Genomic DNA, 26,361 nt, shown 5'->3' with positions numbered 1-26,361 from the left:
AATACAAAAATGGAATTCTATTAAACTGGCCCAACTGTCTGCTATTTAATGAAAGCAGATGGCTGTGCACAAAAACTGTACAGAATGAAGGTAATGAGCAGAAATAGGTATTGTCAGCTGGAAGGCAATTTGGTGGAGTGCAGAAAAAAAAAAAAGACACCAAAACTGAAATTCTTACTATTCAATTGAATTTAATGATAAATGAGTAATATTTGGTATGCTGTGCAATGTTTCTTATTTGCATTGAGCCACAGCGACTGGGCATTATTTTAAAGAATGCACTTGTACAGTACTTGCTTTGAACCAGCATGTTCAAACTTTCCTAGCTGTCTTTTTCGTTTAGTATTCTTTTTTGCATTTACTAGATTTCTAATAACATCGTAGGCTTATTTATTGCTACATGAACAAAAATCAAAGATCTGACACGCATCTCTTGTTTCATGTCTAATTGTACACGTCACCTTGTTTTAGAAAGTTGGGCATTGAACAGAGCATACTGCTTATTGACCTAGGGTGCTAAAAGCCAATAAATTTTTCTTTGCCTCTATGATACACTTGCCAGATGTACTTTAAGGCATTAGTGTGTACCAACTCCGTTTATTACATGAAATTTCGTCATCAGCCAAGATACATCTGTTGTAGTACAAAGGCTTCTCCCATCGGTCTCCAATTAACCTTACCCTGTGCTCACTCCAGCCACTGTATCCCCGCTGCCAAGAGGATAAGAACGGGGTAAAGTGTATTTGGCAGGTACTCTGGGATCGTGAATGGCAGCTTGGCAAAATCCCTCGGGGAGAAAGTACATAACGGCTGTATCTTGCCACTGCTTCCCTTCAGGGCTGGAACTTGGAAGGGTAATGAAAAGGCTTTGAAATTATATCGAGGACAACAGAGCCAGCCATTGAAAGCAAAATGCCAGAGATGCAACGTCAAGACACTGCGAGAGTGGGGTAGGGAACAAACGTGAGTTAATGATATCCTGCTAGCTGAAAGCAGAACATGGCCCCTTATGAGGAACAGATTTTAAGTGAACGTAAAGTTGAAAGGTGATGTACAAGTGAACAAGGTAGAGTTGGGCAGGACAGACGGTTGAACTGATGCTATATCAACGCAACATCCCTGAAGAGACTTGCACGTGAGTGAGCACTTTCCAAGCACTAAACTTTATTTGACCGTGGAGGCATTGTCTCCCATAGCACCATATGCTTGCACGAAGGATGTCTTAATGTTTCTATGCCTGCTTCCTTGCATGTTCATTCTCTCAAATATGTTGCGGCTGCGCTTGTTTCACTCGTGAAGAATGCTTGCTCGCAACTGCTAAGGAAACATTTCATGTGGAATGAGCGCCGATGCGACATGTAACAGTGATGACATGGCTGTGCGCTCCGTTTCAGGTACAACAGCAGATGAAGTACTTGAGGTGTGCCCGTCGACGTCCTGCCTCCCCCTCCTGCTGCTAGTCATTTTGTGCCTTGCTCAGCCGATTTCAACCTGCCAATGCATGCCTTCTGTCTGCGGCGCACAAGGGCACCACCCATTATTACAAGCCCGACATTGTGGCTTGTGGAAGCACCTTTTCATTTTAATCTGCGCGTTATTTCTTTACTGCGTACTTACAATTCATGCAGCTCAGCAGATTAACACAATGGCACTGCACCACGTTGGCGCCCCTGAGAAATGTGTGGTAGTGATAATACTCGCAATGTCACAAAAGCTTTCTATTCTGCTCGGTCCAGCGTGGGCATAATGGACCGCTACTAACACCAAAGAATATTTCATAATTTCGCCGGTCACATTTATATGCTTGCGTGGGAAACCTGTACTTGCGATCACAATTTGCAAGTCCAAGCACTTCCTGTGCAGAAAGCTCATCAGTTGTGAAATGGAGCAGCCGCTGATGAATGTCCAGTCTTGTCAGATTTACTGCTGTTGCTGTGGGCTTCTTTCATACTTGATCAGCCAGCAGGATGTTTTCTGTACATGTTTACAACCATGCAATTAAGTTTGGTACGTGAATTGAAATAGGAGTTCCTTGATTGTTTTACCAGTTGACAGCTGAATGCTGAAGAGCTTGTGTAGGTGCAACACAGGCACTCTAGCGCCTGAAGCTTGTTTGATGTGTTATTTGTGCCTGTTACTAGTTGAAACCATTTGCTGTTCTGAACATTCATAATATACAGATCTGCAGGATGCAACCATGATGTTATTTACAAAATAAAGGTTGTGTTTGATGAAAATGTGTGTACATGTATTTAGGCAAAACATGACATTTATTGGGCTTGGAAGAATCTGTGAACCAGTCACAGTGCATTTGGTTTGTTTATTCGCGGCAGTTACACATGAGCATGTAGAATAGGGCTTAAATTAGGCGAAGTTGCTGTCTGGTGTCCGGATGTCGTCGATTTTGAGGATCATCTTCACCAGCTGTGTGGCCAAGCTGATCTGCTGCTTCTTGCTCGTCAAAGTCTCAATCACATGCTGCTCCTTCATGTCTGTTAAAGAAGAAAGTAAGCACATCATCAAGAGCGGAGGGGGGAGTACAGGAGAGCTGCAGGAAAATATTCAAAATTAAATTTGTATTGGTTTACACCACAATGGTAAAAGTTGCCTACAAAATGTTGAAAGTATGGAAACTGCAAAGAGCAAGAGATTTGTTTTGAGAAAATTGTGAAAAGGGGACCTTGCACTCAGAACTCAATCACTGAACGCATCATGCATCTGCATGCAGATTAAAAATTGCTGTTTGATAAGATGCTGTGGGCCTACCACTTCGGCTTAGGACTGTTCACACGAATAAATTTTAAAGCTAAAGCTTCACTACTCCCCTCCACAGCTTTGCTGTGTGAGCGAGTTTGACGCTGAACTGAGGAGAAACCACGTGACAGCTATGACGTCACTCAGCCGCTGAAACCGAGCGCTCGTCTCTGCCTACCGTAAAAACCAAAATACAGGTCTTTCTTTCAATAAACCATGGTGAAAAGTCGACCCCCGTCTTATGTACCAGTCATTGGCAGAAAAACTACGGAAGTCTTGCAACAATGGGCGGCTGAAGTCGACAGCCTCAATCGCCATCCCTTCCCCGGCTGCTGCGGCTGCCCCAACCTGGACCATCACCAGCCGCCAACGCGACCCTCAGGTCGTCGCCGGACTTCGTGGCGACGACGTCGACGACTGGCTCGACAACTACACCAGGGTCAGCACGTGGCTACCGTGGCTCCGTGTCCTCCAGCAGCAGCAGTGCCGCCATTTTCCGTTTCCGTAGGTGCGAAGTGGAAGCAGACGACAATTTACCGTTGCCTCAAAAAAAAAAAAAAAAACAATGGAGTACGCGGAAGCTCACGGGAACCTGGCAGCACAGTGCGAATTTGGAGTATCTGAAAAGAGCATTCAGTACTAGCGGAGGCAGAAGCTGCGTATTACAACTTGCAGCAACCAGGAAAAAACATTTCGTGGGCAGACCGCAGCGTATCGAGAATTGGAAGGAAAGGTTTTGCTGCGTGCAAGATCGCTGCCTGTGACTGCCGAATGCATCCGCGTGAAAGCGGTAGAGATCGCGCGTGCCTCTAGACTCACGAGAGCGCAATTCAAAGGCTGGCCATCCTGGGTGCGGCGATTCATGAAGAGGAAGGGCTTTGCTCTATGGCGCCGTACTTGCGTGTGCCAGAAACAAATACGAGGGTCGATGGGTGCGCGATATTGTTAAAAAATTGGCCAGGTGTACATACGAGCAGGATTTAAATGAAAATAAATACTGTCACCATTGTGCAACCTGTCGAGTCGCATTTGTTTCAAGGTAAGGGTGTCTTTCGGTACTTTTTCCACTGAAAAACATGTTTTTAATCTTTATAATTGGTTAGTTAGGGGGTCGACCTATAGTCCGGTTTTTACGGTAGTCATGCGACAACCATGACGCGATTCAACCGCAGCTACGCCTGAGCAGTGCGCTAGCTCTGTAGATAGCCTCCGCTGACTCTCGGCCTGTGCCAATGGACTGCAACAGCTCTCGACAATTTAACAACAGTCGCCATGGATGATCCTGGCAAGACGCCTCGTGAACTGTCTGTGTCTCGGAAGACCGCTGCCGAAGAATTAAACGTCGGTCATTACCACCAAGCAACCAAGTCTAGCAAAGGCTTAACGTTCAAGCTTTTGCCTTTACCTTTGCGCAATTTTTTGAAACGGCGCCAACCACATGCAACAAAGGCCAAATGAACCAATAAAACGAGCTGGTTTTGCCAAGTGATACCAGGCAGCCAATCTTGGGCCGAATTGGAGCTGGTTTTGAAATGTGAAGGCATAAAAAATTGGCATGTTTCAATGCATTTTCGAGAGTTCTTATGCAAAGACTGACATTCATTTATCTACAAAAAAAAAGTGCTAGTAACAAAGTAAAAGTAAAATAACAGTAAATTAACAAAATGACTCCCCCCCTCTGGTGATGTGCCGGCCCTGCAGACCCATGTCCCATTCATGGTCGCCCACAAACGTGTCCCATCCACATCAGTGTGCACAGCTCAAATGTGAAGCCGGACCATGGTTCGGGATGGAGGAGTTATGTTGCACCTCCAATATTCTGCACGGCAGCAACAAAACTGCCGTACAGTGTCTTTGGTGCACTTGGGTTAAGACAGAAGAGCCAGCCTTCAAGCTTGCCCCGTCTGCCCACTGACATCACCAGGGTAGGGGACATGAGGTGAGGTGTGTCGCCCTAATCGGTTGTGAGCTACTGCGAGCAGAGATTTCTTTTAAAATTATTTCCGAATTATAGGGTCCACGCAGAGCTTTCAAGTTTGACTCTAAATACCCACAAAGACCACCTCTACATGCACGGCTTAGTTCAGCTGATCATGCCAAACAAAGGTGAAAAGTAGAGGTAGCCCCAATATGAAATGGAATGCACTATCTGCATTCAACCAATGATTGACTACCTCATACATATAAGTGAGAAAAGCATACGTTTTCTTTAACTCTAAATAGTTTTCCTCTGGACAGATAATGCCAAAAAACGTTTTCAACTTCAGTGTAGAGCAAGCAGTTCCCTTTCATACTAGAGCTACATATCTGTACAGGTGGTCTTTGTGGGTATTAAGAGTCAAACTGGAAAGCTCTGCGTGGACCCTATAATTCGAAAATAATTAAATCTCTGCTCGCAGTAGCTTGCAACTGATTAGGGCGACACACCGCGCGTCCCCTACCCCAATGATGTCAGTGGGCAGAAAAGCCAGCCTTCAAGCTTGCCCCGTCTGCCCACTGACGTCACCAGGGTGGGGGACGTGCGGTGAGGTGTGTCGCCCTAATCGGTTGCGAGCTACTGTAAGCAGGGATTTATTTTAAATTATTTCCGAATTATAGGGTCCACGCAGAGCTTTCAAGTTTGTACCCACAAAGACCACCTCTACAGATCAGTTGCACTAGAAGAGGGCCATCAAAATTATTTCAGGGTCCCTTTAAATAGGCTCAACAGTAGAGAAATGTGCCAGGACTGTGCTGAAACACTGAATTGGAAAGATTTTTTCTATCCACTTTGGCAACACATCCTTACCAACACCATGGTTAACAGCATAGATGCTAAATCACGCGATACAGATCCTGCATGTAGTGCACACTGAACAGCAGCAGACGTACCAAGAACTGTGAACCTTCGTGCTGATGACAATCACTACTTTGTAGCCTTAGGTATACTGCACCACTGCTGGCACACCCCAGACAAGTCAACTGCAAACCATCAGCTATGCCGCACAGCAGCAGGGACAGGCCACAACCGAGCGAGGTTGAAGAGTAGCACTGACCGTTGGTGCCTTTGCCAAGGCAGTCAATGCCGAGGCAGGGGTTGTTCTCCTCAGCCTGGCGGGCCTTCACTTCAGTGAGCGTCTCGATGGGTGGCAAGCCAGAGTTCTCAGCCAGGGCCAGCGGCACGCTCTCCAGGGCATCCGCAAAGGCTCGGAACGGGTACTGCTCCAGTGTCGAGATCTAGGGGGTAGCACATGCCAGTGCCAGCTCAGGTCTCAACCCCACGCACACACTACTACCCAACATGCAGGTCACACTGACTGATCAATACTATGCTCAGCTGCAAAGAGGTAGCATTTCTCACAGCAGCATGACTGTACTGAGCCTCAGCCACACCCCAATTTGAAAACGAAAGGAGGCTTCATCCACCGGGTTTGCTTACGCTGTGATTCACCATATGCAGCAGCATGATGCCATGTTAGATCATGCATGTGTAGGGTTGTTTCACTACAGGTTTGGCTTGGTTTGGTTTATTGGGGTTTAACGTCCCAGAGCCACTCAGGCTATGAGGGACGCCGTAGTGGAGGACTACGGAAATTTCGGCTACCTGGGGTTCTTTAATGTGCACTGACATTGTACAGTAGACGGGCCTCCAGAATTTCGCCTCCTTTGAAACTCGATCGCTGCGGCCGGGATCGAAACACCGTCTTTCGGAACAGCAGCCGAGCGCCATAACCACGTAAACACCGCGGGGTCTGTTTCACTATGGGTGAATATGGAATCTGGCTCTAGCTATGGATCGGCCTTAAGGGGGGAACAGTGGTCTTAGACCTATCTTCCTTATTTTTAGTCCAGTCCTAATGAAACTGTACCACCTTGCTCAGTTTTTACAGTGATTTTAAATATAAAATTGCTGTTAATTAATTCATTACTTCCTAAGATAATTAATTTTAATTAGTCACTTATTAGTACCTCTGTACAGAAAAATGGCCCAATAAAATAATCTTTAACCCATGGCTACATTGTATGGTAAGTAAAGAGTGCAATAATCAAAGCAGTTTTTCCATTTTACCCTCATTAGTAATTTTACAGCACTTAGAATAACAGCAGTCAAAGTGAATATCATGCACCAGTAATGTTTGCAAAATTATAAATTCTTTAAGCGTGATTGAAGAATTATGCTTCGATTACTGCATGCATTGTGCCTTCAGCTTCCCGTAGCAAACAATACATGTCTAGCTGTCCTAGACGTTAAGATATATATTGATGTACTAAGACATCCAGGTGTCCAAAATTTTCATGGTGTTAAATCGCCTGCTCCTGCACAAATTGAGCTCCCACAGTGATCTAAAATTAATATTATGGTCAAAATACTGATTTCCTGGAGGAGAAAACTGGTAGAGTTTAAGAATAAAGCTATAGGCTCCAAAAATGTCATCTTTAAAAAATGGACTTTTGGGTCATTTTTTGGTCCCAAAGACCAGTGTCCCCCTTTAAGGGGGGAGACTGCTCTTAAAGAAAAAAATTTTGTTTCTGCACCAAATTTAATCAAATTGCACACCCATGACTAGTTTTTCATGCTGATTCCAAAAATATCATTGGTTTCATGATAGGATCAGTAGTTATTGAGATACACTTAATTACACCCTCCTCACTAATAAGAACAATTAAGAGAAAAAACACATTAGAAAGTTTATAAATTGCACTTGGTTGGGTTCTAGAAACAGAAATGAATACAATGTTGGAAACAGTTTTTTAATTTTACTATCATAAGTAGTTTTTAAAGACATTGAAACTCAAGGTACAAATAGTGCCTAACTTGCAATCAGAAACTAGAGCAAATTAAAAAATTTCTGAACCTTAATTACAAATTCTACTCCCAACATTGTGTAGACTACACATATGGCTACTTGCTAAAAAAATAATTATGGTTCTATCTGCCATAGCTGCTGAGATATGCTAGTTTGGGACATGCTACGAGTCCAAAATTTCCATTTTGAGAAAAACAGCAAAAACAAACGAAGTGGTGTTTATGGCAAAGTACTTCAAATTTATTTATATACTGGCATCAGCAGACACTTAATAACCTCCTGGAAGGTAGTCTGTCTGACCAGAGTTATTAAAATGGCGCTTTTTGAGTGAGCGCTGAAGATTTTCTGCAGATTTGCGCTTCTGCACAGATGCTGTTTTTCTTTGATGATCTTTTTCCCGCATACGCTTGGTTGTCTGGGGGCTAGGCGTTAGGCTGAGCTCTTGCAGTATACGTGCAGCAGTTCTTTCGCTCCCTGCATTGAATTTCATCACTGCTTCAGCCACAGCAGCCTGCACTGTGAAGAGAGAGGCATGTCTTTCCTTTCTAGCAAGGGACCATATCATCGAATGCAAGCTCTCATTGTTGTTTTGCGTTTTGCCTCGTTGGCATCGTTCTAGCAGCCTCCTGTCTGAAAGCCTTTGATATACAGGCAGTAAGGCATTGCAGACATGAGGAGGTAGACTGTACCGGTGAGGTGGCATTGCTTCGCCTCTGGCCTCTGCTGCATTCTGCCGGCACCAAGAATCGGGGCCTGTCGGACAGAGGCTGTGGTTTGAAGTGGAGTCGTTAGACGTCACATGATGGTAGGTGGCCATCACAGCTTTATGCGTGGCCTCCACATCACCTGTATGGGATTTGAGTGCCCACGAATAATATGAGCTCAATTTTGCGATTAAATCTAGCGTGAGCTTGCCTCTCCCACCAAGTGATTCTCCAGCAGCACCTTTCTGTTTGGTAACCATGTTGCGCAAAGCAGTGCCCATGCGTTTCTGCACATGGTTTACACAATCCTCCTTATGGATTTCAATATATCCATAGACTTCAGCTTCTTGCAAAGCAGGGAACGTGCGACTGTCCCCGTCAGACAGCACTGTAGTATAACGGAGCTTGTGTTGCTGCAGGGAACGCTGAAATAAAATGAGGGCAGCCTCAACCTCCATTTCACCAGCCTTCTTGCTTGTGTTTTTTTGGCAGATGTGGCTCTGCTTCCACGATGGGTACGTTGGGTCGTCTTCTTTGGGGCCCTGCTCACAGCCGGCGCAAAAATTGCTGAGAACAACAAAGTCAAGAACAAGCCCAGTGAACAGTTCAATCACAGTTCCGACGCCGATGTGCGACGAATGCCCGCGTGTCATCAATGAGCCGTCGAATGACACCGCGATGTTGCCCGGATTCCCGAAATTCAACCCTGTATAAACTTCCCGAACTGCTCGCGCACAGTCCGAAGCCAACTTCTGAGCCGCACGGTCCACCGCGGGTGTCAACTTTGTCTTGACGTATTTCTGCCAAGTTTTCGAATGGAGACCGCGGTGGGAAATATTCATCACCGAAAATATATCATTCAACGCGGCACGCTGGTTACTTGTTGACTGCATTGCGCGCGCGGCGAGAATGTTCACCACGAACGGGCTCACTGTCTGGGCGGTCTCCACACGCGGCGAACTCCATCGAGATGACACGTCGCCACAGTTCTCGCATGTCAGGGTCAACTTAACGGCGAGGCCATACTCTCTGTCAGATTTTTCAATCAACACGTCGCCGTTGCATACTTTGCACTTCACTGACGACAGCATCTCGTTCACCAAGCGCAAGCTGACGATGGAGAAGGTGTCGCCGGGTGGGGCAGTTGCGGCGTCTCCCATTGCACCGAAGAATGCTGCCTTTCGCTCTGTTGCTGCCGCTGATGCCATCTCCTGAAGTTTCTCCTGGGCTTTTTTGTCCCTTTCTTCTATCTCGGAAGGTTGCAGCATTCGGGTATCGCGACGAACACGGCCGCTGCCCGATGAGGCTTCCGCGACCGGCGGCGCCGTTAGGCCTAGCTCGGTCGGCACCTCCCGATCCGCTGGCGGAGGTGTACCCACGGTGCCTGTGGTGTCCGCGGTGCTCGAGGTGACCGTGGCGCTCTTCTTGAGGTTGTTAATGAGCGATTTTTTCCTCTTTTTTCCATATCTGTGCGTCGTGCTGAACTTTGGCGCCGGCGTTGACATCGTCGCGAGAAGCACCAGCGAACACACCTTGACAAAATGGCTACCGCTTGGGCTCAACAGACGCTTCCAGCAGACGACACGAGGCCCTTCAGCCAATCAGATAGCAGCTTTCAGTCACGTGCACCGACTAGCGAATAGCATCGCGCGTTGCGACTGCTTTTTGGCGGCATTTTCTCCCTCATCCAATAAGCATAAAGGAGCAGGAACTGCGCGAAATTTAAAATGAAAAGCAGCTCTTCCAAACGAGACCAAGATGGCCGCGATCGCTGCAGTGAAACGATAATAGCATGTCTCGGAAAAAGCCCCGTTATTGCGCGAAAATTTGCCAAGAGCGAGCTCGGATCGAAGTTTTATACTCCTTTTACAGCCCAAATATTGGCTCTAGAGATTATTGAAAAATCGATTTTTTCGCGATTTTTTCGCCTCTAAGAGCCGTCTCCCCCCTTAACTAGAATCGTGGCACCTGTCAAGCCAACCAAAACCACCTCTTTGCAGCTAATATGCCATGTGGTTGGGTCAGTGGCCAATGTCATTCAAAGGCAGCCAAGGCACGTCTGGCCCACCCAGAGAACCTGAGCAGGCCATCCCACCAAACGGCCCACCTCCTAGAATGGATTAGGCTGTCATCACTCCACACCACAAGAAGCTGTACCTTACCACCGGGCCAGAACCAGTGCTCTCACCTTGTCCGCCTGCGCCCCAACAGCCAGAGCACAAGAGATTTCCGCAGCACCACCACCATAGACGATGCGGTTGTCCTTCACAAGGTTCCGGATCACACACAGAGCATCATGCAGGCTCCGCTTGGCCTCCTCGACAATCTGCACGACACCGCAGGACATCTGTTTAGCAGCCCGCACACACCGAGTGCGGGAGCCCAGACTTGTGAAGTGCAAGAACTCTTCACATTCTAGTTTGTCATGCACAAAAGTGTCCCATCCACATCAGTGTGCACAGCTCAAATGTGAAGCCAGACCATGGTTCGGGATGGAAGAGTTATGTTGCACCTCTGATGTTCTGCACAGCGGTGACAAAACTGCTGTGCAGTGTCTTCGGTGCACACGAGGTAGGAGGGCAAAGGACTGGTGTAAGCTCATTTTCAAAGCCCTAGTCATCTCAAGCATGTACCAGCGCACAGCATATTGCAACAAGTGAAGCAAATTCATGGCAGCATTTAGCTTAAAGCGGTCCCGAAACACATAATCAATGCGTCGTTTTGCCTCTTGGTTGCATAGAACGAGTTATAGTGATGCTATTGGGATCGGTCGTACTGCCTATACTCCAGTTTTTAATTAGCTCGCAAAAACAAATTCATGGCGCTGACGGTGTCACCATACAGTGGCGGTTTTAGCAGTGGATATGACATCACTTGGTGGAAGATTGATTGGACAAACAGTAAATACAGTCGAGCCCACATATAACGAACTTTCGCTTATAACGAACGAGACCTGTGCGACCGTCAATACATTGTTTCAATGGCACAAAATCACACATATAACGAACGTCATTAAGCCCTGCTGATCGGTTACAGCGAACGGACGGCGTAAACCTGGTGCCGCGATGCGAGATAACCTGCCTCCGACCCCTTTCTCCCAGCGCGTGGTATGTTTTCCCGAGCCTCATCGCAGGCAAACTGCCCGCTCCGTTTCAGGCCACTCTAAAGCGAGCTACCCTTTCCCCGTCGACGCGCTTTCCAAGATCGCCCTCCCACCCCTCCTCGCAACTTCGCTCCCATCTGCTCACTTTCTCGCAAATCCGCACGCGGCCTCCGCGATCAACCGAGCCACCGCCGGTGCCGATCGCAGAGGCCACGCTTTGTGAAGCAGGCCTTCCGTGGGAGCCAAGAGGTGGCTGCACTGACGCTAAGGGACGCCCCTCATTGGTCTCTCCACTGGCGCTATGCGTCTATACCTTTAGCTTGACTGGCTTGACTACCGCCTGTGCACGTTGCACATCTACCCCATCGCGGGCTTTTGTCACTCTTGTTGCGGTGCGGACGTTTCATTGGCTTCGTTCAAATCTCGGGCCCTGGTTGTAATTCGGGATGGCGGACGGGAACACCGTGCCCATTTCCATTGCATTCAGCAGTAGAGATGATGAAAGCGACCTGGCGGTGCTGGCGAGCGGAACTGCTTCTGCAAGGCTGGCTTCGTCGACACAGTGTCTGATACCGAGCTGTTTCGGAAGATGACCAGCCCAGCGGCGATTTGTGGCAGCGCGTCGTCGACTCTGACATGGGAAGTCATGACATTGGCTGGAATGATTTTATTTCTGTCGATGACGACACCGCGGAACCGTGCACGAATGCGGGAACAGTTTCTGAAGTGCAGGACGAGAGTGACGTGGAGGAATCAGATGAGGATGAAACTTCGGAGCCAGCACCTATAAGTGCGCCTGTAGCAATGAGCTACATAGAGAGCTTCAGACAACTTGTCTGCCAAGGGCCTGGGAGATAGCACGCTTCTGCTTTAAATAAACTGGAAACCTCCCTCATCGGATCTGCGCTGCAAAAACAGACGCCCATCACGGATTTTTTCACAAAGAAAAAATGTGTTTTGACAAGCAACTGTCTTTAAAGCTGTGATCCACCTACTACGAACTTTGGGATATAATGAACGGACGCCGCGTGACGCTCACGTTTGTTATAAGCGGGCGCGACTGTATACTGCAAATTTGGTTTAACTAAAAATACATTTTGTTAAGTTTTTGTGTTTTATATAACATCAACAAAGCCTACTTGTTTGCCTTAGATAAAAGCACTGTAAAGCAAGTAAAACAAAAATGCACCACCAGAGGCTCTGGCTACTTTTTGCATCGAAGGACTTTGTGTGTCTCTCTGAACATCCTACGACCTAACACACAACACTTATTGCTACTCTTTATGTATCTGAGAACGGCTTTGCAGAATCAATCGGATCGAGCCATTGCACTTTTTAAGCTTTCGTTTTGGTCCCAAGGAAGCATGCAAAGAAAAATGCTGTTTGTTTCACATTTAGCTAAGCGCATCGTCAGCTTGTGGAGGATCACTGGGTGGTGGCACCAGATGGCACCACGTTCCCGTCAACAGTGCGCGCTAGGAGCGACGGGCGATGGTAGGCGGTAAGCAGTAGCGGTACACGCTATGCTAAACGTGTCTGATATCTTGAGCAGGCCGTCACACCGTCGCAGTATCTCACACTTGAATTCGGATCTAGTTCGGATCCATAAGTCAGGGAACGTCACTGGTCAGTGCTCCCTTCTGCGCCGTTGACGTGACAGTGAAGCTCGCAGGGTCAGCTAGGTGTTCACATGGTTAATGCAACCATGCAAACGGCGCTGCCAGCCTTGGCATGAACGAGTTACAAAGAACAGGCAACCATGGAGTGCAAACTTCCGCCACGTGCTCAGATAGGCTGTTTTGATTGGTCCCCCCCAAGTGTAGTCATTGGGAGAGTGAAATGGGAATGGGAAGCTGCATGAAAATAGAGTTGAGGGCGGCAGCATATTGTTTGCTTGTATTTTGATATTTCATTTAATAGCTCCCGTTCCCATGCATCAAATCTTGCAATTCTTTTTGAGTCAGCATCTGTGTGACAAAGAATCCATCTGAAGTGTAACCAGCATCCGTTCAAGCAGTGTTTCGCAGCCCCTTTAACTAATGCCTCAAAAGAATCAGTCCGGCTCGGCACCACTTATTCCTGCATCATGCTACAAAAAGTAAGGAAGGTGAACAAGGTCTCTGACAAAAACACACAGGCCACCAAGGTTCTGACTAGCCACACAGTGAAGCTCCTATAGCACCCAAAAAAAAAAAAACCTCATAAGCTCCAGATGTTTGCAGAACCAGTGGTACACAAAGCAAGCCATACCAAACAGCCCAGGAGTAAAACTAATCGCTGGAATATTTTAGGCAAAGGCTGTACATTAACTTTCCAAAATTAAAGCCTTCCATAATAGTGGGAAGGTCAAACTTTACTTTTGTTGCTTATCCATACCATTTCCTGGCATGCACCCCATACAAACAGGCAGCTCACCATTTTGTTGCCTCCTCGGATGAAAATGGTGACCGCCCGAGAGTTGGGACACTCTTCAATGACCAGCATGCGGTCTTTTGTTGTACCAAAGGACAGCTCTCGAACCACACCAGCTGACCCGAGCTTGTCCGCACTCAGCTCACAGAACCGCGGCACAATGCGACCACCTGTTGCGATTGCAATCAGCTGCAGAGAGAGAACAAGATAAGAAGCGCTATGTAAACTCTAGACAATAAGCACAAACAATTTGTGCAAAATGAAAGGACCATGTTCTGTGCAAATAAGCCCCACTGCACTGATTTTCCAAAGTCCCTCAAGGTGGGTGTAGCTGATACCATGCCATTCACCTTAAGAGGTGTTTCTTGAATACATACATGTTAAGCCATTAACCCTCAATACATTGAGGTTGCTTGCACATCCTCTGCTTTTTCATGCAGATTTTGCAATCAGTTTTATATATACAGTAAAATCTCATTACAACGAACATCACATTAACGAAATTTTCAGATTTACGATTTTTGTTTAAATCGCCGCCAAAATGCCTATATTGTCAATGTAAAAAACTTTCAGTACTACGGATTTCTGAGTACCAAATATTTCAGAATAGCGTATGTAATTTAATGTCGCAATCGCCGCAAGACACTTCGTTACTATGAAGTTCCGTACCAAATCCCTGAAGCTGACGCCTATCATCATCATCCGAAGCAGCAGCGATGTGCTGGGGAACCCGTTGCAACGAATACAGCCCCAGCAGCATTGGCATGAACGCAAGTGTCGCGTCATCAACGCGAGTGTCGTGTTGAATAAATATAGGCTAGGTGGCGCAAGCTGCCGCCCGATACAAGAGTTAAGGCCATTATCATCCATCCATCATCCAGCGTGTGGTCGCATACTGTGCTGTAGCCGTAAGCCTGAATATTCAGTGCAGTGTCACCACGTTGACAGCGAACGGTAGGATCTGCAAAGTTATCGGCGCTGTGATTGTGTTGTGCATTAGCTTTGCTGACAATGAGTTCTCCTGGCCCCCGCATTAAAAAGAAGCGACGCCAGTTTTCGCTTAAAGAAAAAGTGGACATTCTGTCGCAGCTGAATGCTGGAAAAAAGCAAGTGGACTTGTGCAGGGACCTTGACATCACATCGTCAACAATAGCAACGATGCTCAAAGATCGGGACAAGATCATAAAACTACATCGAGAGTCGCAGCTGGCTCCCTCAAGAAAACGTCTGTGGCTGGGCAACTACCGTGGATAGTGACAGCGCGGCGGCTAGATCTGCGAAGCTTACCACCAAAGACATTGTGAATCAAGTGTGTGAGCGAGAAGAACGTAGTAGTGACGAAGACAATGCCGACACTGGATCAGCGCACGAAGAGGAAGAGATTGTTTCCGGCTCGTATGTCCTAGTCTTTCTAGAGAAGACCCGATCATTCCTCGGGCGCTGCAAAGATGTCCCCAATGACGTGCACAGGAAGGCCGAGGATGTGGAGGCGTTCGTCCTGCAGCGCTTGTCGTCTACTCGCCAGAAGAAGATAACAGACTTCTTCAAGCAATAAATTGTAGTTACCGTAAAAACCCGCGTATAGTACGAGGTTTTTTCCTATTATTAGCACCTCAAATTTCCGCCTCGTATTATTTGCGGATCCGAACAAAAATTTGTTTTGCTCGAAGTTTTGGTTTCGTTATTGCCGCGTGGTTACGGCTTGGCTTTGTTATTGATTTGTGGCTACGGCTTGGCTTCGTTACCCGTGACGGCGTGGCTAGGGCTAGCGTGGCCTTCCTGACAGCGTACGCGCCGACGCATAAACCACGCTTCGCGAAGGGAAGGTTCTTTTTTTCTGCCGTGGAGGAGCACGATGTCAGGGCCACGAAAACAGTATTCGGCTGCTTTCAAGAGAAAGGCTATTTTAGTTGCCGAGAACATCGGCAACAGTGCGGCCGGGAGGCAGTTCGGCGTCACCGAGGGAAGCATCCGCGGATGGCGGCGACAAAAGGAAGCACTTTTCGCCTGCAGCGGAACGCGAAGAAGCTTTCGCGGCCCGAAGAATGGGTCATACCCAGAAATTGAACTGGCCCTGACGGAGTTCGTAAGAGAACAGCGAGCCGCACATCTACCTGTGAGCGTGGAGCTCATGCAGGTAAAAGCTAGGGAGCTTGCTAGAGGAAAAGGTATTCCAAGCACCGCCTTCAAAGCGAGCAAGCACTGGATATAATGGTACATGTGCCGTGCTGGGTTTTCGTTACGGCGGCGAACGTCGATTTCCCAAAAACTGCCCGAATCGTTTGAAGAGCTGCTGGTGGCTTTTCAGCGCCACATTATTTCTTTACGGAAGTCCAAGAACTTTCAGCTAGGGTAAATAGGCAACGCTGACCAAACGCCAGTTTATCTGGACATGCCATCACCCCTCACAGTGCACGAAAAGGGTTCCAAACAAGTTTGCGTCCGGTCTACCGGCAACGAGAAGACTCGGGTTACGGTCATGCTATCGTGCACAGCAGACGGCCACAAGCTCCCACCCTATGTCGTGTTCAAACGCAAAACAATGCCGAAAGGTGAGGAGCTGCCAAAGAATGTTATCGTGAGATACCACGAGAAAGGTTGGATGAACGAGGGTCTTGTCCTTGACTGGGTGAAGTCCGTGTGGTGTAGGCGGCCCGGTGCACTATTGTCCTTCCCATCGATCCTCGTGCTGGACGCGTTTCGCTGCCATTTGGCCGACTCGGTCAAGAGAGTGTTACGCGATTGCGGCACTGAACTTGTCGTCATCCCAGGCGGAATGACTTCCCAGCTGCAGCCACTTGACGTTTGCGTAAACAAGCCTTTCAAGGACGCGGTCAAGCGGTACTACGCTGAGTGGATGCGCTCAGGTGAGCCTGCAGTGACGCCGACTGGGCGGCTGAAGCGGGCATCGCCAGCCACGCTGTGCAAGTGGATTGTGGACGCGTGGGCGAGCATTCCTGCGGACCTTGTGCGTCGGTCTTTCAAAAAGTGTGGCATATCAAACGCCCTCGATGGCGCAGAAGATGAGTGCCTGTGGGAAGATTTGTCTGACAAAGAAATCTCCGAAGAAAGCGCTGTTGAGGATGAGAGCGATTGAAGTGCGGTGTCCGATTGCAATAAATGCCTTTCTTCGTGCTTACCTGGTTTACCTCACTCGTATTATACGCGGATAAATATTTTTTTCTATTTCGCGTCTAAAATTTCACCTCGTATTATATTCGGGTTCGTATTATACGCGGGTTTTTACGGTAAACTGTGCCCAGCATTATCTTTTATTATTTACTTACCAACACGTAAATCTGCTGCAAAGGTACGTAATTTTAGTCCTTGTGATGCATTACTAACATGAAAACAATGGTTTTTCAGTACTACGATATTTCAAAATAACGAATTAAATTCGGCGGTCCCGTGAGGTTCGTTGTAACGAGATTTTACTGTATTTCCTTTACTCCATTCCTGGTGCCCTGTGCATTCTTGGAAAAAATGACGCCCCAATCCCTCAAGTACTCATCTGGAAAATCGTGGTGCTTCAATGTTACAATTTTCAACCATTATGACATGTTGCATGAAATTTTGTGCATGCCCTAATAAATAATTCCTGGTGCTCTGAAATGTAAGTAATCCTGACTGTTGAGTTCTTGAAGCCTGCATATACTATTTAGGCAAAAAAGAAGCTTTCTTGAAAGAGAAATGACGAGTGATGCTTGAAAGAGTCTAGAGCATTGAAGTGTGAAATCGTACCCAGTACCATACCATTTACGCGTAAGGATTTTGACCGCTGATATCGCAGTGCGAACTCAAGCAAGGTCAGATGTTTTCTAAGGCGCATACCTCAATCTCTGGCCCTCCAACCCAGCGAACAGCTGGCAGCTGCTTCTGCAGCAGCAAGTGGTTGGCCTCGTCGTCAAAACCCCACTGGCAGATGACCAGGTTTGCACCGGCTGCCTTCACTTGCTCCACCATCAGGTCAAACTGCTCCCGCTCATAGCGCCTCAGGGCTTCAAACTCCTCAGCTGAGCTGACGTCCAGCTTGTGCTTTGTCTTTGGCTTTGGCGGCTCAAACGGGCATGTCAGGATTGCCAGCTTCGCATTACGCACCTCCTGCAACAACATGAGAAACCACCATCAGTGATACAAGTGGCTGTGAGCAATGGTTAACAAACTGGCCACAACACGGGGCATGTAAAGAGCTGGCACCAAATGATCACAAGTGGTGCATCGACAATTGAGGGTTACAAACAGTGCAGGCACAAATACATTTTCTCCACATACCACTTGGGTGGAAGCAGTGAACATGTGCACCCATCCACACCCCTCGCCAGAGGTCATATGATGGTGCACAGCCCTCAGCAGTCTCTAAAGCAGGCAAAATGCTATGCCCTTATCATCCCAAAGGCCTTACCAAACAATTAAAATGGCAACGCATAACAGTGCGAAGGGGAAAAAAAAAAAAGAAAACCTCCCTCCATTAGCTGCTATTCCAGTGCAATGCCCGACAAGTTTGATAGAATGAAATGAAAGCACATACAGTAAAACCCCATTAACTCGAAGTTATCGGGACTGCAAAAAAAAAAAATTGATTTAACCGAGTAAAGCATGAAATCGGACACAGGCTAAAAACTAGAGGCGACACTTAAGCTCCACCTTAAGAGTATGACGCGATAGCATAATTAATATCCATATGCAGAAGGTCATTCCCTACTTTACATTCATAGATCCCTGGCGCAGTGGTGCGACGGCACTGCCCTGCGATGGCAGGTGCTCCCAGCGGTGGGCCTTTAGCAGCCCAGGTTGATCTTCCAGGGCGACCAATCATTAATTTACACTGCCACCTGCCACAGTGGGCAGGTTGTGATGACGCCGCAAGGTCACGTGATGTGACCTAGGTGGCCCACCTGCCTCCTAGGTTGCTCTCTGGGCACCACCTGCCAATCATGCATGCTCGTGATTTTTTGCTCAACGCTGACACTGGACTTTCTCGACAACGGAGCCTTTAACGCTGACCCATTAAAATTTTCCTGCAGGAACACAGCACCTTTACTGGACAAACCTTGTGACTACTAATGTAAAAATAGAGCTGCTGGTAGCCTATTTCCCCAACCATGGCACACCACAGGGAAGGAACTGTGCAGAGCAGCGCGACGTGCAGTCAATCTGTTTTGGGCACAAAGCATGAATGGTTACGTCGCAGGACATGCATTGGCACTGCTAGGTGTGGGAGGTGCTTTAATACAGCACCTCCCCTAGCTGCCTTGATAAGTGCAGAGAGCACGCGACTTTGAAAATAGTCTCCTCTACTGCGTTGCAGTGAAGCATGCCTTCTCAGCAGGTGTGCAGTATGGCACCTGTGGACTGCATCGTGGGCTGGTTTTGTTTGGTTTTTTGCTGGGAGTACTGGGGCTAGGGCACTTTACCTATCAAGTATCAGCACTACTCTGTGGCCTCATGGCTTTGAAAGGCTATGGCTTCACCGGGTTAGCGCTGAAACCGAGATTTGGCATCACAGTTCACCAGAACTTATAACTAAAGGGAGGGCCTGGTCGTGAAAAAAAAAAAATTAACGTATTAACATTCTTAACAATGGCCCAGCTTCTAACGCTGGATGTCTCTTGTATGAAGCCAATGAATTTATAGATAGGCACAGCTGATATTGCTCATTTGGAGCTATACTTTGTGCCACTGCACGCAGCATTCTCCTACCGTGGACACCACAGGGCACTCCGTGATGCTCAACAGTATTTCAGGAAGTGTAAGCAACTGAATCCACCTACATTTATTTCATGTACCACCTGTAGCTTGGATGCAAAAGGCTCGAAATGCAGGTTTCGTTTTGCGCCGTCAAGTGTTCAGTATTGTTATGGTAACATAAGTGGACGATCTACTGAAAGACAAGGGTCCTCACCTTGGGCATCTGTGGGTGGCTGAAGTCCTTGTCGACAAGCACACCCCTGACAAGCAGAGAGTCCTCCAGCTTGCCTCCCTCTTTCCCCTCAACCTTGATCAGCTCAAAGTTGACATCCCCGCGATCCAGCTGAGCCACCGAGAGCACTGCCTCGACCGCAATCTCAGCGAACTGCCGGTGGCACTTGTTCACAATTTTGGAGCCCAGTGTAGTCATGGCTGTCTGGATCAGGGGTTCCTTGTCGTCCCTTGACACAGAGAAGCTTTCCGCTATCTGGTCCAAGTGGGCCAATGCGCAACGAGCAGCCATCTCGAAGCCGTCCGCAATGCGTATCGGGTGGATGCCCCGGTCAAGAAGCTGCTCCGCCTGCTCCAGCAGGGCTCCTGCCAACACTGCAAAAGACCAGAGGCCCTGCCAATGAGTGTGCAGCACAGCAATAACCACCTGTCACCCTCTCAAATGGGGCTCCACCACTGCAAAGCTAAATATCTACTGAACACACAGACCCAGGCTTGAATATTAAAAATAATGGTGAACGAAAATAAAGCACAAAAGTCCTGCAACACAAGTGCATTCCATGCCAATTACATACAGAGAGGATATTTTTAGGGAAGTACAGGCTCACATCAAACTCTGAATGGAACGAAAATCAGTTTGGATTACGCAAAGTTCATATTAATGGAAGTCTTTTTAACACTCTTGATGTGAGACCGAAGAGAGTGAATATACCTCATGTTTAAAAGAGTTTGAATTAACAAAGTGCACACTGTTACAAACCGAATTGAAAAAAAAAAAAAAAAACTGGCAAGCAAATATGTTGACATTCGTACATTTTCTACACAACGGGAACTACTCATTACTAACAACTTGTCAGGAAAAAGTCCAAATTAAAGGAAAGAAGCAGCCATGCTATAAAACATTTTTACATTTATTGAACAAGCATTATGCTGTGGCTGTGGAGGTCACCAAGCAACAAGCACAATGGTTCTGGTCCTGCCCTTGCTGAATGAAAGGCGAAAATTGCACTCACAACTCTGAACGAAATGAAGCACTTGTACGTGCCATTCTACCCGCTGGCAAACACATAGGAGAGTTCACCAGCGACAACCTTTAAGCACGCTTCTACACTTTGATTTCACACGATGTCTGCCCCCGACTGGACCAGGCACAAGGCCAGCTGGGATCAAATCGTGTACATAGACTGAGCAGCAAAATAGGCATGCACCAAAAGGCAATAAATATTTCACTTTAAGAGGCAAAGTCAGCTACTTAAGTCAGCGCTACTTTTAATCATGAACGTTATCCAACTCGCCCAACTTTCGGCTTTACTCAACTTTTCTTCTACTCCTGGATTGTCTTGATGAGGATGCATGGAATGTCTTTTATGACATAATCCGCATCATCACCTTCCTTATCAGCAAATACCGACTGATGGGCACTGAAGCACATTTCAGCATGTTGGAAACCACACACATCGCACGTCAAAACCGGGCGATTGGATGTGCATTGCATGCAGCACTAGCAGCACACTCCCTATACCCGGGGGAATGTTCTACTGGCTTGTTGTTTGCCCCCAAACACACAATGCCTCCAACATCAGACATTGCACAAGCCATTAGCTATGCTAGGATTGCAAGCTCTGTGAACAAAGCCTAGCTTTTCCCCACCCAAGCTAGGGAGCTCCGACAAATTCCAGCACAGAGCTCTAGCATTCAATTGTACACACGTGCAGCATGACGTGCGCAGGTGCATGCTGCAACACCTCCTAGAGTGTGAAGAAAAAAAAAAAAAGCCAACTTACCAACAACACCTGTAGTTCCATCGCCAATCTCATCATCTTGAGACTGCGAAAGCTGCACCAACAGCTTTGCGATCTGGTGCTCCACATCCATCATCTTCAGGATGGTCGCACCATCATTGGTCACAGTGACATCCCCATCTGAGGAAACCATCATCTTGTCCAGGCCTGCAATTAAGGAATTGGAATGTGAGGTGCAACATCCCGAACCAACACATGTGCTATAAGGGACGTCCTAGTGGAGGGCTCAGGATTAATTTACACCAACTGGAGGCCTCTAACTTGTGCTGACATTACACAGCATATGGGCATGCATTTGCCTCCATCAAAATTTTTTTAAAAATTAATCACATCACGCCATGCTTGGAATTGAAAAGAACACACTTTCTATTGAGTGCACCATTCTGCAATGCGAAACATGTACTAAATTCGGCAATTTTCAAAAGTGAACCCAACAGGCAGCTGCCAACACTACAACTGAAAAAGAACACTGAGAGCAACAACATTCAATTTTTGCTCAGAAAATTTTTATTTGGCACTTTGCATCTCTGCACAAGGCCCTGCTTAAGAACTCTGAACTCCAACTTGAGTAATCAGATGTGAATAACAGGAGCCAAGCTAATGTGCAAGAGGCCTTGATGATTGAGTTAACATTTCTGCATAGGTCTATGCAATCCAAATAAATATTCATTTTAACCTACCTGCTGTACATTTGTTAACTGCAATCTTACTTGCAATAGGGAATAACTAACAAGTAGAAAGATGATGAGCAGCACAACATCACACTACTTATCTGCTATATGCCCGAGAACCTCAGCCGGGTCGTATTTCTGATGCCAGCCATCAGAACCAACAGTGGTTGATTTGTTGCACTCATGGTCAAATATGAGTTGCCACGAAAGTTCAACAAGCCCAATCTGCTACACTTGTGTACAAGTAAACAATGTTGAATAAAACAAAACTGCAATCATGACAAGAAAACAGGATGGCAAGTGCCAAGGTACAGTGGCAGTGGACAAAAAGCGAGAGACTGCAACCAGGGACCCAAGGCTGACGCCACACTGCCACGATCAGGTTCCTGTACCTTTAACAAGGAGCAGAAAGAACGGGAAGACGAGTTGCATCATTTAATGCCTCTCCACACCACACTTGGATGCAGATTAATTCTGATTGCCTCAAAATGTTTCACACACAAATATATTGCATGGATATTTCCACTCTCTCTCTCTCTCTGCCTCTGTCAAGGTTCGGCCACCACAGCTGGCAGCCAAGCTGTGAACTCATGCTCTAACAAGGAAAGGAGGGTAGTATACCTTTTGGGCCTAGAGATGTCTTGATGATGTTGGCCACGGCCTTTGCGGCCAGGATGTGCGACTGAAAGCAACAGAGTCTGCGTGAGGAACGCTGTCTACTTGCCACAACTAATGCCAAGCAATTTGGCTAGTTCCAGCGCAAACTATATGAACTTTTTGAAAATTCGATAGGCTTTTTCCGGCATTTGTTGTAAAACCATTTTTTGTTTGTTTTTGAAATATTTTCTATGGGTGCTTTAATGACCTTGATTCAGAGATGTAATGTGATATACATGTGTGGTTAAAAGTCACTTAGAATTTGCCTCGGCCTTTCTGCCAGCATGGGGAAATCAATTTGTCAATAATTAGCACAAAAACAGTCATACTTAAGACCTGTGCTTGTAGACTCAAGTAATGTTGCCATTAACAAAAAAAAAAGGGGGGGGGGGGGGGGGGGGGTAAATGATGAAGCTCGCAGACTTCAAAACACAAGTTTACGTCTAAAAACTGGGTGGTCATGTCACCCTTGGGTTGTTACGCTGGGTTGAGCAAGAGGGTGCAGAATCATGTGCTCTGCTGATAGCAACGATTGAAGCGCTGTTGAATAGTAGTGGTGGCCAGAACATGATGCCTTTCCTCAACAGTTATGCATGATTTCGCAGTATTTGTACATGCAGTGGGGAAGGTACTTGACCAAGTAACTGCCATAAGGCAATCAGAAAACAATGCTCTAAAAGGTGGAGCTTCTTGGTCTGCAGAGGACGTAAGGTAGTGGAGAAACGCCTTAAAACGCAGGACTCCACTAATCCACCAGTACCATTGTCCTGCCACACCTGTGGCTTCCCCATGCCCTTGGCTTCCATTCTTGGCTAATTTTATTCTTTGAACAAGTAACACATACTCAATAGCCAGCTAGCTGTGGCATGGATGTCAAGGTTGCTGACCTTATTTGGTTAAAACTGAATTTGGTGTACCTTCATCAGCATTTTTGCCTGTTGAAGCCAAAAAGTCCAACCCTTAAACATAATCCAAGCTGTTGAAGACTATGCACAGCAGGCCTCACACAATCCTTGGGAATAATGAAGCACAGCTCATAAAGTTCGCCAACACTCGTACTTAGCAATGACGAAACAGAAAACATACACAGTTGCGCACAAATGTTTACTTCGCTGCAGGTTCTATACAAGATTTTACTGGAAAGCGAATGCCGAACACGAAATAATGAAACCACTCTGCTGGTTCACAGCTCTATGCATCCTAGTCATCATTAATGGCTGCCAAAACGCGATTTATTGACCTGTCCCAGTTTTCTAGTGATTATTTGGTTTTCGTTTTGCTTTCATTTTGGCAAGTTTTTGAGTCACACTTGGAGATCACATTCGTAAAAATTTTCCCTCGTGTTCAGCCACTCGTGGTGGTGGAGGTGATTGCGCTTTCGACACACACATTTGGATAACTTGGCTGTGTTTGTTTTCGTCTCATCGCCGTCCTGCTTATAACGTTTCTCCCACCAAGGCAAAAAAAAAAAAAATGAAGTATGCGCAGCAGTTTATTTGAAGGACAACGTACAAAGGCTCTAGCAATGTTCACCATAGCATGAATAAACGCAGACAACCTCCTAACGAGCGTAATCTTCCAGAAAATTTAAAACAAATCCGCCCACTGACACATCATTTGATTGCGGCAAAACAAGTACACTGCGTTCGCCGCTAGCACAACCGATTGGCAAGACCTATTGCCTTTTAAGGGCAAGTGTAATGAAACTCGCGTCATAGCTCGGCGAAGAACAAACTAAATCGAAGAACAAACTAAAAAAAAAATCGCTGCTCATATCAGCAGTAGAGAGATAGTCGCAAGGATAAGAATACATGCACTAGAATTATGCTCGCTGAGGAAGTTGCACTTTGCTTTAAAAGGCGTGGGCTCAGCAGCTGAACAATGAATGGCAGCTGCTCCTTCACAAGTAGCCTGGACGGCATGATTAATACAATTTTAAAAAGTGCGTATAAAAACAATCCCACAAACATGATATTTACTTCCATTCCAATTACTGAACTCCTCAGAGTGTAACGAAAATAAACGATAGCACAGAAGCCTACCTTGAGCGCATCGACACCGGTGAGTCGCTTCTTCTTATCCCTGATCTTTAATTATAATAAATGGTCTTCCGAACTCATCAAACGTTAATGTCCCTAACGAATTCATTGCGATTTTTTTCTGGTAAGAAAACGCGCAACGATTACGCCGGATTACACCGGATTAGACAGCCCAAGCGAACTCATACACAGTGCGACAACCACAGAGAACCATAGAGTTTTCTGAAGTAAGCGTTGCTAAGAACTAAGTTTCGTACTCGTAACGTAGCGTAGCTTTATATATTCATAGCAAGTAACAAAACATGAAAACTAAATTTTGCAACGTTTAAAATTAAATACTTATTTAGTAATTTTACTTGCAGTAATTGATCTTTTTTTTTGTTTGACAGCGTGTACGTAGTTATTACGTTGGCTAAAACCGTTAGTGACGTCATAGAAAAATAGAGGCGCCAATTTTAACACACTTCTCTGTGAGCGATGTTACTGCTATACTTGTCCGAAATCAACCGCGGAGAAAGGACGTGCAACTACGTCCGATCCTTCCTCACTAACAGAACAGCAGGGATAACGGTTGGAACAATAGAGTCTGCCCAATCACACTAGGAACCAAAGAAACGCCACAGGGCTCCGTCCTGTCCCCTTTCCTTTTTAACCTCTCCCTCACCAAAATTTCCCCCAAGTTGGCACAAATACCAGACTTGCATCACACGTTCTATGCACATGACATCACGCTTTCGGTAACCAAATGATGCGAAGGCTACATAGAAGACACACTCCAAGAAGCAGTGGACATCACTGAGGCATGCGCATGGAAATCCGGCTTCGCTTGCTCAGAGCAAAATTCTGAACTCTTCGTGATACTTCATAAACAAAAAGGTAGGAGAACTACAACTTCCGCCGCAAATAAACGTCTATGTCAATGGACGATCCGTCAAAGGGGTACAAAGCATGAGAATACTGGGGTTGTATTTACAAGCAAATGGAAATAATAATGACACACTCACTAAGCTAAAACGCACGGTAGAATCGACGGCGCGATTAATCCGCCGCATCGCTAATCGAAGACAAGGGATGAGGGAAAGAGATTTATGCCGACTAGAGCAGGCCTTTGTGCTAAGCGGAGTACTCTATGCCACCCCTTATATCAAATTTACGAAAGCAGAAAAGGACAAATTGGATAGCATGATATGGCAGGCCTGCAAAGCTGCCTTAGGACTCCCACTAAATGCCTCAACTGAAAGGCTTATGGGGTTAAGAATACACATCATCATATCACATATCATACACATATCATGATTTAAAGGCTCGAACAGCGAGATAAGCAAATTCCAGAACTGGCAGGAGTATTCTTACCAGGCTTGGAGTTAACTTTCAACCTACGAATAAAGGCGCTGAAGTAGACTTTCCCCGTGACTAACAAACCACTTCCCAAAAGAAATGCACCCCATACACCATGAGGGTAGAAGACAAGCACGAGTTAAAGCCTTACATAATAAATACGGACAGTGTGCTG

At 46.5% G+C, this 26,361-nt stretch overlaps 3 protein-coding genes across 9 annotated transcripts in view; 1 reads left to right on the top strand and 2 right to left on the bottom strand.

Annotated features, from left to right (window-relative positions):
* The window catches only part of LOC144093971 (transmembrane protein 245), a 57,738-nt gene extending 55,501 nt beyond the window's left edge, over positions 1–2,237 (top strand). For all 7 annotated transcript variants that reach the window (XM_077627760.1, XM_077627757.1, XM_077627756.1 and 4 more), the window contains one exon: positions 1,395–2,237. In XM_077627760.1, coding sequence (XP_077483886.1) covers positions 1,395–1,410 — 16 coding nt within the window. In that variant the 3' untranslated portion in view covers positions 1,411–2,237. The remainder of the gene's footprint in view (positions 1–1,394) is intronic.
* Positions 2,238–2,269: 32 nt separating this feature from the next.
* Positions 2,270–25,078, bottom strand: CCT5 (chaperonin containing TCP1 subunit 5). The gene is given in 10 exon segments (XM_077627762.1): positions 2,270–2,492; positions 5,790–5,970; positions 10,434–10,571; positions 13,764–13,949; positions 17,592–17,861; positions 19,663–20,054; positions 21,464–21,628; positions 22,774–22,834; positions 24,852–24,887; positions 24,889–25,078. Coding segments are annotated over 10 exon segments (1,626 nt in total). The 5' UTR covers positions 24,958–25,078; the 3' UTR covers positions 2,270–2,364.
* LOC144093972 (uncharacterized) lies at positions 7,666–9,886 on the bottom strand. The gene has a single exon (XM_077627761.1). The coding sequence runs from the start codon at positions 9,748–9,750 to the stop codon at positions 7,810–7,812; it is 1,941 nt and encodes a 646-aa protein (XP_077483887.1). The 5' UTR covers positions 9,751–9,886; the 3' UTR covers positions 7,666–7,809.
* Positions 25,079–26,361: the final 1,283 nt, after the last annotated feature.

This window comes from Amblyomma americanum, chromosome 6 (genome assembly GCF_052857255.1).
Source record: "Amblyomma americanum isolate KBUSLIRL-KWMA chromosome 6, ASM5285725v1, whole genome shotgun sequence".
NCBI lineage: Eukaryota > Metazoa > Arthropoda > Arachnida > Ixodida > Ixodidae > Amblyomma > Amblyomma americanum.
Note: the sequence above shows the minus strand (reverse complement) of the source record. Positions and strands in the feature narration are given on the sequence as shown.